At 57.6% G+C, this 15025-nt stretch overlaps 1 protein-coding gene across 1 annotated transcript; it reads left to right on the forward strand.

Annotated features, from left to right (window-relative positions):
• Positions 1-6956: 6956 nt before the first annotated feature.
• LOC136468451 (chromatin-remodeling ATPase INO80-like) lies at positions 6957-9181 on the forward strand. Its single transcript, XM_066467024.1, has 5 exons — positions 6957-7348; positions 7432-7873; positions 7979-8065; positions 8349-8682; positions 9042-9181. The coding sequence occupies exons 1-5, from the start codon at positions 6957-6959 to the stop codon at positions 9179-9181; spliced, it is 1395 nt and encodes a 464-aa protein (XP_066323121.1).
• The last annotated feature ends 5844 nt before the right edge of the window (positions 9182-15025 follow it).

Below are 15025 nucleotides of genomic sequence, written 5' to 3' on the forward strand. Positions count from 1 at the left end.
TCCCCAGGTGGGCTGCGTCTGGAGCGATGTAGTTTCGGCCCAAGAAACTTGGAGACATGGGCTCGCTCGTTTGTCAGAAATGCTGGGCCGTGACGGAGCTCCTTCTCTTGGGTTCAGTTTCAGGATTTTGGAACATGCTCGAGAATTTTGGTTGGGCACAAGCACAAAAATGAGGTGACATTCTCAAACCATTTATCTTTAGCGTGTAGGTGCTCGGCAAAGTTTGTGGGCACCAAGTGAGTAACCCACGAACCTATGTGTAAATTAATAAGGTATCGTTTAGCCAAGCTCCTTTTCGGCTATGGCTCCGACTTTCTGGCTCTGACGGCTCCGTTTGTTTCGTATAGGGGGAAAAAATAGAAGTTAGAGCTGTTTTGCTCGGTGCTACAATGCAGCAACATACATGATGATCTTGGAGCCAGAGTCGAATTATGTGGAGCCCTGCCAAAAGCATCCTAAATTATGTGGGCAACACGCATAGTTAAGCCCATAAGTGGGCTTGTATTCATAGCTGCCTAGCCCTAGATCAAATTTCTTTAAGTAAAAAGATATATCATAATACCTAAATTCCAAATAAATACATCACCAGTACAAACATATTTAGAAAAAAATTACAATGGATAAAGCAATTATTAAAAGACTTGTTTTGGTTTTCTCGCTTTGAATTGTTGGGTGAGATTACAACCTAATTGGTGCGGCTCGTACACTGGCTCTTTATGTGGAGTCATACCAAACAATATGGCCCTGCGGATAGTGTTTTTACTCTATCGTGCATGGAGCCAAAGTTTGTTTTAGTACGTGAAGCCAAAGCATCAAAATGTAGCTTCGACTGTAGGCAGGGGCGGATCCAAGGGGGGCTAGGGGCTACAGCCCCCTTGCGAGCATGATTTCTGCCTTAAATCACTATTACTTAACCTTAAATCGCCTTTAATCTCAAACTCTAGCCCTAAATCTTTATTATTTAGTCCCCCTGTGTCTCTATCCTGGATCCACCCCTGCCTGTAGGAGGGCTCCGGCTCCTAGTCTTGCCAAGACTTAGGCGATCCAATTCTCAAAAAAGAAAGAGACTTGGGCGATCCAGCTCAAGTTGATTGACGGGCAAAAATCTTGTAAACACAAACATCGAGGCGAGTTGGCTTCTAGTTGCACATCCAAATAACTTGCCTGTATCGATGACTACTCGACTCGAGATGTGTACTTATTTTGGAACGAGAGGAGTATATAGTTTCTCACCCAATTAGGTAACACACGATAGCAAAATATTCAAGCACGCTCTAGACATTCGCACGCACGCGTTGGCTGACGGTCCAAGCTAGGCGCAGGATCTTTTGAGCAGTAGTAGTTGGGAATGGAACGGTTGAGGCGAGGAACGACGCTTACGGCAGCTCGCCAACTCATACTCACCGAGGGCCGATTTTTTTTTTTTGTTTCCCAGTTTTTTTTTTGAAAGATTTTCACAAATACGCCCCTGGCTATATCTTTTCAAAAAAATAGATGATGATCTCGGCGCCGTGATAATTGGCGCCGAACTTACACGTCTCGGCGCCAATTGCTTTAGTGCCGAGGTCCAGGGTCATTTTCTTCGTGTCGTTGACGTGGCTGATTGCGTGGCGCAGACGTGGCATGAGCTCGGTGTCGTGGATCTTGGCGTCGAGCTTGGCTCCGAGCTATGAAAATTAATAAATTTTAATTTTTACCATGACTTGATATTGAGAAATGTGGCTAGTTCTAGATTGTTTACAGTGACTTGTTGGTTGATCACTTAAAATAGTCTAGAAATACTTAAGATAAAAAATGATCTAGGGTTTATGTTTATAAACTAACTTAAAAATACTTCTAAATGTTGGATCAATAGTTAACTCCTTTTTTCATGATACTGTTATGACCAAGGTAAAACTATAATTTCTTTTCTAGATATGAAGTTTAACCTTTAATAGAAGTTGTAGTTTGAGTTGAGTACAACAAACTTTACTTTTGACCTAAACCTAAATCAATCTTTAATATGACCGAATTGTGACGTTGTTTTGGTCCATCTAAATCTTTTTAATTCCCTTATTAGCGTCAATTCATTCATCGGTTTTCACGTGCTTCCCGACCCACCCCACTTGCTGCCTCGTAAATCATGAGACATGTCTCGTTATGACGTTATGTACACGTATTGTCGGTGTTTTGGACCGGCGGGCCCTCAACCAACTAGTGAAAATGTACTGCGTGTCCCTAATCCCGGATGGTGATGTAAAGAGACACAAGGTTTATACTGGTTCGGGCAATAGGTGCCCTACGTCTAGTCTGAGAGATCGATCTTGTATTTCTTGCACCGAAATGCTCGTAGTAGGGGGTTACAAGCAAGGCGAGAGAGGGAGCTAGTCTCAGGTCTCTGCGTGAAGCGGTGTGGATTGCTTAAGATGTTGATCTCAGGCAGCGGGGAAGCGTGCGCGTTACAGAGTGTCGAGCGTGCGTTCGTCTATCTCGTGAGCTTGTGTGCCTGTCCCTAGAAACGGCCCCGGTCCCTCCCTTTTATAGTTGAAGGGGGGACAGGGGTGATACATACGTTCGCTACGCGGCGTCCTGTGAGCGGAGGTGGCGTTTCTGAGCCCTGTAGCTTGTCACTGTGGCGGCATGGTCGACGGAGCGGTCCTTGTCCTTGATGCACTAGGGCGACGCGCCGGTCACACCCGATCCTGTGCGACGTGGGAGCTCCAGTGATAGCTTGACGCAGGGCATGGCGGGCGACGTGCCGTTCGCTGTGTGTTGACCGCGTAAAGAGCCGAGGCTCAGTTGGTGCCGAGGCCGAGCCATCGTGGGGGGCTCGGCGGGCGCGAATCCCGAGGTTGGCGAGACCCTAAAGTGGATTGCCGAGGCTTGGAGGGAGCAGTTGGGCCTGTATACTGATTCCGAGGCTATAGTGACCCGGACTTGACTCCCCACGTCACATTGTTCCTGGAGCAGGGGTTAGGTAGCATAGTGTAGTGCGGGCACCGGTCGTGGGCACAATACCGAGCACAGCGGCCGGTAACCCCTGTCCTGTCCTGTCCCAGACGGTATGGTGTTCATGCGACTTCTCGTCTCGTCGGCCTCTCTGCTGTGTCGAGCCGTCGTCCGGCTGATGTCGTGGGAGTAGTTGGTCGCATTAATTGGACGCGACGCTCTGTCGAAGAGATCGATCAAGGCAGAGGGGACGGGGTTATTGCCGAGCCAGCCTCGAGCGAGTCGGAGAATTGACATCTCGTCCGAGGCTTTACGCGCGGGGCCTCGAGCGAGACGGAGAATTGGTTCCCCGTCCGAGGCCTTTCATGCGAGGCCTCGAGCGAGGTGAAAAATTGGCAGACCGTCCGAGGCCTTTCGTGCGAGGCCTCAAGCAAGGCGGAGAGTCGGTGGCCTCAGATAAGGCCGGAGGTTAGCCAATAGTTGTCTCTTGGCTTTGGTTTTGACGGGGTCTAAGTGATTTTTTGGTTTTTGCTTAGGGGACCCCTTTTTTATGGTACCCGACAGTAGCCCCCGAGCCTTAGGGAAAGTGTGAGCGCTCTCCCTGAGGTTTTGACGAGACTCGGCTCGCGGCAGCTCCTGGCGGGATGGTGTTTCGTACTTGAGGGCTCGGTGGGTGCGCGCGAGCGCACCCATCGGGTGTAGCCCCCGAGGCCCTGGAGGAGTGGATTTATTCCTCCAGGGGCCTTTCTTACATCGTGCGAGGGGTTATATTGCGTTTGCCGAGCCCATGAGTGCGAGTTCGGGTCGCTGAGTCTTTGGCTTGGTTGCAGGAAGAGCCCCCTGGCCTCTTCACGGAGCGAGAGGGCGGTCAGGAGTTCCTCTGGTTTTTTGTGCGACCCTCGCGCATCCTTTTCGTTCGAAAGGAGGGGTGGACTATGCCAGGCTACCCTCGGTGGGCGCGAGCGGTGACACTTCCAGTGAGCTATTATCGGGTAATTCCGAGTGGAAGCCCATGCCCTATTCGATAGGGGTCGGCTAGCAGTCCAAAGATGCACTCCAAAAGTACCAGAGGGCTTCTCTAGTGGGTCCTAGGGCCGTTCGATTGGCCCCGGGGGCTTGACGCCTCCCTACGGTGGGATCCCATTCAGAGACCTCCCTGCCAGTCTCGGACACGACTTAGGGCGTCCGGAGCGATCGCTTGCTCGGGCCTCAGCCATGTACGGGCTCGCCCATAGTTGTCCCTGACTCTGTTGCCCTGGGGCGACTGTCGAAACCTTTGGGGCCCAGCCTTCGAACCCCTGGACCGTAATGGGCTTGATGCCCTTTATCGCGTTTTTCTTAGCCTCCGAGTGCGAGCTTGGGTCGCTTGTCTTCGTCCTAGGTGCAGGAAGAGCCCCCCGAGCCTCCGCACGGAGCGAGAGGGCGGTCAGGAGTTCCCCTGGCTTTTTGTGCGCCCCTCGCGCATCCTTTTCGTTTAGAAGGAGGGGTTATTTGCCGAGCCCTCGGGTGCGAGCCTGGGTCGCTGAGTCTCGGCAAGGTTGCAGGAAGAGCCCCCTAGCCTCTACACGGAGCGAGAGGGCGGTCAGGAGTTCCCCTGGTTTTTTGTGCGACCCTCACGCATCCTTTTCATTCGGAAGGAGGGGTTGTTTACCGAGCCCTCGGGTGCGAGCCTGGGTCACTAGGTCTCGGCAAGGTTGCAGGAAGAGCCCCCTAGCCTCTGCATGGAGCGAGAGGGCGGTCAGGAGTTCTCCTGACTTTTTGTGCGACCCTCGCGCATCATTTTCGTTCGGAAGGAGGGGTTGTTTGCCGAGCCCTCGGGTGCGAGCCTGGGTCGCTGGGTCTCGACAAAGTTGCAGGAAGAGCCCCCGAGCCTCTGCACGGGGCGAGAGGGCGATCAGGAGTTCCCCTAGCTTTTTGTGCGACCCTTGCGCATCCTTTTCATTCGGAAGGAGGGGTGGAATATGCCAGGCTACCCTCGGCGGGCGCGAGTGGTGACACTTCCGGTGAGCTGTTATCGGGTAAGTCCGAGTGGAGGCCCATGCCCCATTCGATAGGGGTCGGCTAGCGGTCTAGAGACGCACTCCAAAAGTACCAGAGGGCTTCTCTAGTGGGTCCCAGGGCCGTTCGATTGGCCTCGGGGGCTCGATGCCTCCCTACGGTGGGATCCCATTTGGAGACCTCTCTGCCGGTCTTGGACACGACTTAGGGCGTCCCAAGCATTCACTTGCTTAGGCCTCGGCCATGTACGGGCTCACCCATAGTCGTCCCTGATTCTGTTGTCCTAGGGCGGCTGTCGAAACCCTCGGGGGCCCAGCCTTTGAACCCCTAGACCGTAACGGGCTCGGTGCCTAGTTCCTTCGTCTGAAAGGAATCAGGTGGGGGATATCCCCCCATCGGCTGACAACGACAGGCGCGCCTTTTGAGGTAGTTTTCTCGGGGAGGCGGAACGGCGCCTGCCGCCGCTGTGGTCGGACGTGACGCTGTGTCAGCGGATGGGACATAACTGTTCACGCGATTAATAAGGAAAAGGTGGGTACGTGGGCGGTAAAATTAGATCTGGATTAACTGTATCAGATTTAAGGGAAACTTCCCCGATTTCGTCGCCCGTCCGTTTCGTCCCCTTCCTGCATAAATACGCAGTGAGCCTCGCCCCTCCCCTCCTTACCTTGCCTGCATTCGCCTTTGCTGCCCTTGAGCCGTTGCTAGGAACAGAGAGCACCGGGGAGAAGAAGGGAGAAGGGCGAGGGGGAGAGAGGGGGGAGAGGCAGAGCGAGGTTTACCGCCGTAGTCGCATTCTCCACCGCACTCATGGCCGGCACTGTTGTCATTGAGGCGGATCCATGGGGTCCGTCCAACGTGTTCGTGGAGACGCTGCAGTCGCTCGTCGATGACGGCCTCCTCCGCCCGGTTACCAACCCCACTAGGCCGGAGTGGATTGCTCCGGTGGGCGACCAGGAGCCGAGGCCACATGATGGCTACATCGTGAGCTTCGTGTCCTTCCATGAGCATGGTCTCGCCCTGCCGGCGGACCGGTTCATGCGGGCGCTCCCGCACTACTACGGCATGGAGCTTCACAACTTCAACCCCAACTCCATCGCGTAGGCGGCCATCTTCGTCGCCGTCTGCGAGGGGTACTTGGGCATTGCCCCCCATTGGGAGCTGTGGCTCCACCTCTTCCAGACGGGGCATACCACCAAGCCGACGAGCACGACGGGTATGAGGAAGGCGATGAGGGCCGGCGGTAGTACTCTCCAAGTGCGCCAAGACCGGCAGCACCTTTACATCCCGGCCCAGCTCGCGTCAATCAATCGCTGCTGGTACACCAGCTGGTTCTACCTCCGCAACGACGACGGCAGACTTCCCTTCTACACCGGGCGGATCGTGGAGAACTGTCCGGAGAAGTGGAGGTACGGCGTCCTGCTGGCCGACCAGCCCAAGCTACAGCCGCTCCTGGAGGGGCTAGAGAGGCTGCAGAACCATAGCCTTACGGTGGCTGTGGTCGTGGCTGCCTTCCACCGCTGGAGGGTGCTGCCGCTGATGGCTCGGCGGTGGCGCCTATTCGAGATGACACCGAGTGAGCCTATTAAGGGCATTCGGATGTCTGCCTTCACCCTCTCCAACGAGGAGATTCTGCGTCGGGTGAGGGAGACGGTGGAGGGGCGGCTGAAGATCGGTGGTCTAACCCCATTCGTGATGCGCCCATCGCTGGGGTACCTCTCTCTGGTAAGTCACACGCTGCTGTGGCCCCCAACGCCTCCTCATTCCTCACTGTTTTCCCATTCCCTTACTTGCGTTCGCCGTTTCTACAGGGGATGAGAGACGTGCGAGCCTCCCCGCCGCCCGTTCTCGAGGACGCAGAGCGGTGGGCGGTGAACCGGGCGCACGCCGAGGCGCAGAAGAAGCGGAAGGACGCCGAGGAGGCAAAGCGCAAGAGGAAGATCCTTGAGCACGAGGGACTAGAGAAGTGCCGCCGGCAGCAGAGGTAGGACGGTCTCCCGGTGGAGGCGTCTCCATCGCCGTCGCTGTCGATGGACTCTTTGAGCGAAGATGACGAGAGCAAGGTAGGGCGAGGTCTCATGGACCATCTCCCTGATGTCGAGGCATTAGCGAGTGGCCCAACATTCCCAGGAGGAGGAGGGGAGGGTGCCTCGGGGCCGGCGATCGTCCGCCCTAGGGCCAAGGCCAACACGCCCGAGGCACGGGCGTTAGGGAAGCGCGCTGTCAGCCCGGTGGGCTCGATGGCAGAGGTGGAGCAGGTGGCGGCGGGGGCAACGCAACTGCCCCCGCAGAGGATCGAGGGGGCGCCGGAGTCCGACGAGGGCCGACCGGCACTAGCAGATACAGAGGCCGTGCCACCGCCACCGCCACCGCCATTGCAGAGGAGGGTCGCAGTGCCAAAGCGGTTGCATCCCCGCTCGAGGTGAGTGTTTTTTCAGCGGAGTTCGTATCGTCTCCCGCTTGCTTTATGGTCATATGCAGACCAAGTGGGTGTTTTGCCTTCAGCCAGAAGCGTCAGGCGGAGGTGCCTGCCCTGGCGCCGCGTAAGTCACTCAAGGTGAGCACGGGCTCCACCGCTCAATGGGTGGTGGAGGTGCAGGCCGCCATACAGCGTGGCGTGGCATCGGCGAGGGCTGACCCGAAGGAGCTGGTCGCTTGGGGGGAGGCTACCGGGGCGGCCACGGAGCGAGCGGGGGAGGAAACGCCTACGCCCCATGAGGCCAAGGCCCACGAGTCAGATGGGGCCGAGGTGCCCTCAGTTGCCAAGGCCACCGAGGGCGAGACCAAGGCCCCTCGGACTTTTGAGGCCGAGGCGATAGAGGCTGGGGCGCCTAGGACCACCGAGGCCGAAGTGGTAGGGACCGGAGCCCCTGAGACCACCGAGGCCAGGGTGGCGGGGGCCGACGTGAGCGCGACGAAGCCAGCAGCCCAGGAAGTGGAGACGGAGGTGGGGCAAGCCTCAATACCGCTGCCGGTCCAAGGCCCGCTGCCGTTGTAGGAGAGCGCCCAGAAAGTGGAGGTCCATTCGATCTCCTCCGACAATACTTTCCAGGGGAAGGAGGTGGCGGATGCCAAGGCGGCCAGCACCATGGAGCAGCCGGCTCCGACCTCTAGCAAGGGAAGCTCGGCCCTCGTGCGGGTACGACCCGAGCCTCGCGGGTGGGATCACCCGCGTGTCTTGTGGTGGAGCCGAGATGATCCTAAGGGGGAGCCTCTGTTCGCCCTCGAGGACGCGGCCGAGGGGGGCGCTGTGACACCTTTGAGCAATACCGCCGTCTAGCGGAGCGGTCGCTGCAGACAACGCTGTCTGTCGTGGCTGACAATCTGCCCGGGGTCGCCCAGGTATGCGTCTTCTTTTCTTGTGCGGTGTCGCCTTTTTCCTAGGTTTTCTCACAGCGCTTGACGTTCGTTCTTCCTATCAGGAGCTCGAGGCCCAGTCCCTCAGGAAGTCGATCTTCCTCTGGCGGGAGAGGGACATCTGGGATCAGCTTTGGCAGCAGAAGGACCTACTTGCTAATGCCAACGAGCTTCTATCAGCGCGGAGCGTGGAGGTGGAGGACCTCCGCCTTCGCTGTGCCGATATGACGGCCGAGGCAGCGACGGCTTGGGAGCAGGGCACTCCTTTGGCGGCGCGGATCAAGGAGTTGGAGGAGGAGCTGACCCGGGTGGCCGGTGATCGGGTCACCTTCAGGTCCTGGGCTGAAGAAGCAACGGCCTCCGCCAAGGCCCTCGCTGGGCAGCTGGGGGTGGAGCAGGGTGCGCACCTGCTGACGAAAGGCACCCTGGCAGAGGCCCTCAAGGTGGCCGAGGCATCCTGGACCGAGGCTCTGGTCTAGAAGGGAAAGGCTGAGGGTGAGTCTTGTTCCCCTCGTTTTACTTGTTTTTCTTGCGTTCGACTCCTAACTCCCTGGTGTGATGCAGAGCTAGAGAAGGAGGCTTCCAGGGCGGCCGAGGCTTCTCGGGTCGAGGTCCAAGGCTGGAAGGAGAAAGCCAAGGCCTCCCTGGTCGAGGTCCAGCGCTGGAAAGAGAAAGTCAAGGGTGAGCCCCGTAGGCCTTCGCCCCTGTTTGGCTTGTTTTCTTTTGCGCTTAACCCCATCCTGCTTGTTTTGGCACAGGGTTGGAGAAGGAGGTCTCTCGGGCAGCTGAGGCCTCAGTCGTAGTACAAGCGGTGCTCGAGGCTGAGATCGGGGAGCACGACGCGCTGCAGAGCGCCGCCCGTATCGTCTGCGAGGCCCTGGAGGTTGAGGGGGTCTAGTCGGGCAGCTCCCTTAGGAGCCGCTTGGTCACGTTGAGCGGCCAAGTGTGAGAGTGACTCCAGGGGGCGCTGCACACGGGCGCCAAGCGCGCCCTGGCCGTCGTCTCCTCGCACTACGCCAGCGTCGACCTTGAGGCCATCAGTGATGGCTACGTCTTGCCTGAGGACGACGAGGAGGCCGATGAGGATGTCGCGAAGCTGATGGGGGCGGCTGAGGGCCCCGGCACGGCACTGGCGAAGCTGTTCGAAGAGGAGGTGGTTCCTTCCACGCCGTCCGCCGACGCGGGAGATCCTAAGCCTTAACCTGGGCCAAAGAGGCCGTGTAAATAAATTAAGATTTTTATCGTGACATTTGTGGCCGTCGAGGCCTTTTTTAAAGCACTTATGCGTCTACGCTTTCTAATCGTTTCTTTTTATAGTATTTCCGAGCCTCTGCCCTCTATCTCGCTTCTGAACATATCACTTGCGAAAAACTTCCTCAGAGCCTAAGCTGTCTCTAGGGCAAAAGGTGGTGAGGGAGTGCCGTAGCCCAGAGGCGTAGGCCGTCTCGCGACTCGGCCGGCCTTTTGACCCTGAGATAGACTTTCGGTCCTTAGGTCTTTTATAATTGATTTGTCAGAGCGCGCTAGAGAGTTTGGTGTAGAAATTTTTTCGAAAAACAACTAAAAAATGGTGCGTGGGACTTAGAGGGGTCCCCCCTTCTAGCCCTCGAGGGAGGCTCGGTTCTACAGAGGTAGAGCCGTGTCTTGTTTGAGCCCCGCAGTGGGCACCTCTACAGAGGCGAAGCCGAGTCTCCCTTATGATGTTATCGTAACGCTGAGGCCCATGATGGGCTCGGGGGTTTCTCAAAAATTAGAACAATTAAAGAACGCTTTTTATTGTATTTCGAGAAACAATATATATAATGCTTGAAAATTTAAGGGTAGAAGCGACGTAGCTATTCTATGTTCCAAGCATTGGTGAGGATTTCGCCCTTCTCGTTGGCTAGCTTGTAGGTCCCGGGCTTCAGCACTTGGACGATGATATACGGCCCTTCTCATGGCAGGGTCAGCTTGTGGCGGCCCTTGTTGTTCTGCCTTAGTCTCAGCACTAGGTCACCCACCTTTAGGTCTTGGCTTCGAATGCGCCAGGCTTGATAGCGTCGTAGGGCCTGTTGGTACTTGGCCGAATGTAATAGCGCAACGTCTCGGGCTTCCTCCAATTGGTCGAGGGTGTCCTCACGGGTAGTGCGGTTGCTTTGCTCGTTGTAGGCCTGCAGCCTTGGGGAACCGTACTCCAAGTCAGTGGGGAGGATGGCCTCGGCTCCGTAAACCAGAAAGAACGGTGTAAACCCCGTGGCTCGGCTCGGGGTGTTCCTCAGGCTCCAGATGACCGACGGGAGTTCGGCAAGCCATTTCTTGCCAAATTTCTTCAACCGGTTGTATATTCTTGGCTTGAGGCCTTGTAGGATCATGCCGTTGGCACGCTCTACTTGGCCGTTTGTCCTAGGATGTCCTACGGCTGACCAGGCCACGCGGATATGATGGTCATCGCAGAACGTCAGGAATTTGTGGCTGGTGAACTGCGTTCCATTGTCGGTAATGATAGTGTTCGGAACCCCGAATCTGTGGATGATATCAGTGAAGAACAGCACCGCTTGCTCGGACTTGATTCGATTGATTGGGCGAGCCTCGATCCACTTGGAGAACTTATCAATTGCTACCAGCAGATGGGTGTAGCCCTCGGGAGCCTTCTGCAGAGGCCCAACCATGTCGAGCCCCCACACGGCGAACGCCCATGTGATGGGGATGGTTTGGAGGGCTTGGGCTGGGAGATGCGTCTACCACGCGTAGTACTGGCATCCCTCGTAGGAGCGTACGAGCTTGGTGGCGTCAGCAACGGCCGTCGGCCAGTAGAACCCTTGGCGGAAGGCATTTTCGACGAGCGTTCGAGGCGTTGCATGGTGCCCGCAGGATCCCACGTGCAAGTCCCAAAGTAGGGCTTGGCCTGCCTCGGTGGTGATGCATCGTTGGAGGACGCCGGATGGGCTTCGCCTGTACAACTCACCGTTGCTGATGACATAGGTTCTGGATCGTCGCGCAAGCCGCCGGGCTTTGGTCCTGTCTGTAGGAAGCTCTCCCCGAACGAGGCAATCAAGGAACGGGACCCGCCAGTCCATGCCCTGGTTGGCCTCGGGAGGCTTTGCGTTGACTTCCATGACCTCGGGCTCGGCCGAAGGGGTCTTGGCGACAGAGGGGGCCTCAGGCCCTGCGGGGGGGCTCAACCGATGGGCCCTCCTCCGCCGCCGAGGCGTAGTCGATGGAAGGCTTGTGGAGGTCTCTGGCAAAGACGTTCGGGGGGACCGGGGCCCGCGCTGACGCCATCTTTGCCAGTTCGTCTGTGGCTTCATTAAATTTCCACGCGATGTGGTTGAGTTCGAGACCGTCAAACTTGTCTTCAAGGCGACGTACGAGCTTGTAGTACGCCTCCATTTTGGGGTCATGGCAGTTCGACTCCTTCATCACTTGATCGACAACGAGCTGCGAATCGTCCCGTACGTCGAGACACCGTACTCCAAGCTCGATGGCAATCTACAAGCCATTGACGAGGGCCTCGTATTCGGCTGCGTTGTTGGAGGCGGCGAAGTGGAGCCGAATCATGTAGCGTACGTGCACTCCGAGGGGTGAGATGAAGAGCAGACCCGCGCCTGCCTCGATCTTCATCAGGGACCCATCGAAGTACATGGACCAGCATTCCGCCTGGACTTGAGCATGTGGCAGTTGGGTGTCGGTCCACTCAACCACGAAATCGGCCAAGACCTAGGATTTAATTGCTTTCCAAGGTGCGAATGATAGGGCTTCCCCCATGAGTTCGACGGCCCACTTGGCTATCCTACCCGAGGCCTCCTGGTTATGGATTATCTCTCCCAGGGGAAAGACGACACTACGGTTACCGGGTGGGACTCGAAGTAGTGACGCAGCTTGCGTCGAGCCAAGACTATGGCGTAGATCAGCTTTTGGATGTGGGGGTAGCGCGTCTTTGTCTTGGAGAGCACTTCGCTGATGAAGTAAACAGGTTGTTGTCGTGGCGCCATCGCCTGCTGACCACATCGTGGTCGCCTTGCGCTTCACATCGGATGCCGAGGCGGTCGTGCACCGAGGGGACCCTATTGGCTGTTAGTGCCTGAGTGGGCTCGGGACGAACCGAGGCCTCCCTATCCTATCGAGGCGGTGCCGTGGGAAGTTCCAAGGCGCCTCCGCGCCGTCGGGAGGCGGAACTTTCGGCCTGCTGCACCGCGGTGGTCTCGAGGAGATCCCGGAGCTCGCCGCGGAACCGTCGCCCCTTCGTGGTAGAGGGCTCGGGCATCGTTCGGACTAGCATCGCCGCTGCCGCGATGTTCTGGCTAGCGCGATTGAAGATTGGGGGTTGCTCACCCCCTTCGTCGTCGTTGATGCGGTGGTGGACGTCGCGGGCCCTCCGCCGGGCTCCTCTGCCATCACCGCGACCTCGCTGCTCCTACTCGAGAGTGTCTCGAAGCTGCTGTAGAAGGAGTCAGTCTTGTTCGACCTTGGCCTGAAGCTCACGGAGCTGCTCCAGGTCCGGGCGTTGAAGTTGTCCGGGGCAAGGTTCTCGTTCCGCGCTGCCGGTGGGACAACACGTGGAGGTGTGGCGTCGCCTGCCCCCTGGTGAAGTGGGGAACGGTTGCCTGCCCCTTCGTCCTCATCACTTGCTCTTGGCATCCCAAGCCCGATGTGGTAACACTCACGAGTGGGGTCGTAAGTGTCTTCGTTGTCGAAGTCGGAGTAACCGAAGCAGTAGTCGCTCGCTGCCAAGAAGCGGCACATAGCTTTAGGGTCGCGAAGCCCAGAAAAGTCTGCTCCGGCCCACGCCTCGTCCTCCTCCGAGGAGTCGGCGCGAGTGTGAGTCGAGGTTGTGGAGTCGAGGTCGAGGTCGAGGGCGAAGCGTTGGTGGCCTCCTGAGGGCTCCGCATGTGCGGAAGCGTAGGCGGAAGCATAGGCGATGGCGGCGTTCCTCAGCCCGAAAGGTTATAGGGATGGTGTCGTCGCCGTGCTTTGCTCCGCCGGAGTCGATTCCTCAGGAGGTGGCGGGACAGAGCTTGACGACGGGGCGTCGCTGCATGCCACCGGTGCCTTTCCCTTGCCCAGGCTTAAGCTGGACAGGTCCCCAACTAGGGACTCCGTACCAACAGCCGGGCATGGGATACCGGCGGAACGCGATGCGTCGCCCCGAGCTCGCGCGGTGTCGGGGTGTCCCCGCTCGCGTCGTGCTTAGTGAGTGCGACGAGAGCGGCCGCCCGGGCGCCGTCTACGCCTAGGCTGCTGGTGTGTGATGTCGTCGTTGGTCGGTGGGGTTCGGGGTGTGAGGAGTACCATATCGTACTCACATCCTAGAGACATAAACTCTAGGCTCCCGAACCAGATCACCGTGCCGAGACGTAGTGGTCGTACGAGGTCTGCCATCCGGAACTTGTTGGGACGACGAAGCTGGCACGCAGTAATCCCCCTACCTGGCACGTCAACTGTCGATGTTTTGGACCAGCCGGCCCTCAACCAACTAGTAAAAATGTACCGCGTGCCCCTAATCCCGGATGGTGATACAAAGAGACACAAGGTTTATACTGGTTCGGGCAATAGGTGCCCTACGTCCAGTCTGAGAGATCGATCTTGTATTCCTTGCACCGAAATGCTCGTAGTAGGGGGTTACAAGCAGGGTGAGAGAGGGAGCTAGTCCCAGGTCTCTGCGTGAAGCGGTGTGGATTGCTTGAGATGTTGATCTCAGGTAGCGGGGAAGCGTGCGCGTTACAGAGTGTCGAGCGTGCGTTCGTCTATCTCGTGAGCTCGTGTGCCTGTCCCTAGAAACGGCCCCGGTCCCTCCCTTTTATAGTTAAGGGGGGACAGGGGTGATACATACATTCGCTACGCGACGTCCTGTGAGCGGAGGTGGCGTTTCCGAGCCCTGTAGCTTGTCATTGTGGCAGCATGATCGATGGAGCGGTCCTTGTCCTTTGCATTGGGGTGACGCGCCGGTCACACCCGATCCTGTGCGACGTGGGAGCTCCAGTGATAGCTTGACGCAGGGCATGGCGGGCGACGTGCCGTTCGCTGTGTGTTGACCGCGTAAAGAGCCGAGGCTTAGTTGGTGCCGAGGCCGAGCCATCGTGGGGGGCTCGGCGGGCGCGAATCCCGAGGTTGGCGAGACCCTGAAGTGGATTGCCGAGGCTTGGAGGGAGCAGTTGGCCCTGTATACTAATTCCGAGGCTATTGTGACCCGGACTTGACTCCCCACGTCGTATTGTTCCTGGAGCAGGGGTTATATAGCATAGTGTAGTGCGGGCGCCGGTCGTGGGCACAGTATCGAGCACAGCGGCCGGTAACCCCTGCCCTGTCCTGTCCGGACGGTATGGTGTTGATGCGACTTCCCGTCTCGTCGGCCGCTCTGCTGTGTCGAGCCGTCGTCCGGCTGATGTCGCGGGAGTGGTTGGTCGCATTAATTGGACGCGACGTTCTGTCGGAGAGATCGGTCGAGGCAGAGGGGACGGGGTTATTGCCGAGCCGGCCTCGAGCGAGATGAAGAATCGACATCTCGTCCGAGGCTTTACGCGCGGGGCCTCGAGCGAGACGAAGAATCGGTTCCCCGTCCGAGGCCTTTCGTGCGAGGCCTCGAGCGAGGCGGAAAATCGGCAGACCGTCCGAGGTTTTTCGTGCGAGGCCTCGAGCAAGGCGGAGAGTCGGTGGCCTCGGACAAGGCCGGGGATTAGCCAATAGTTGTCTCTTGGCTTTGGTTTTGACGGGGTCTAAGCGATTTTTTCGATTTTTGCTTAGGGGACCCCTTTTTATGGTACCC

The sequence above is a fragment of the Miscanthus floridulus genome, chromosome 8, assembly GCF_019320115.1.
Source record: "Miscanthus floridulus cultivar M001 chromosome 8, ASM1932011v1, whole genome shotgun sequence".
Lineage (NCBI taxonomy): Eukaryota > Viridiplantae > Streptophyta > Magnoliopsida > Poales > Poaceae > Miscanthus > Miscanthus floridulus.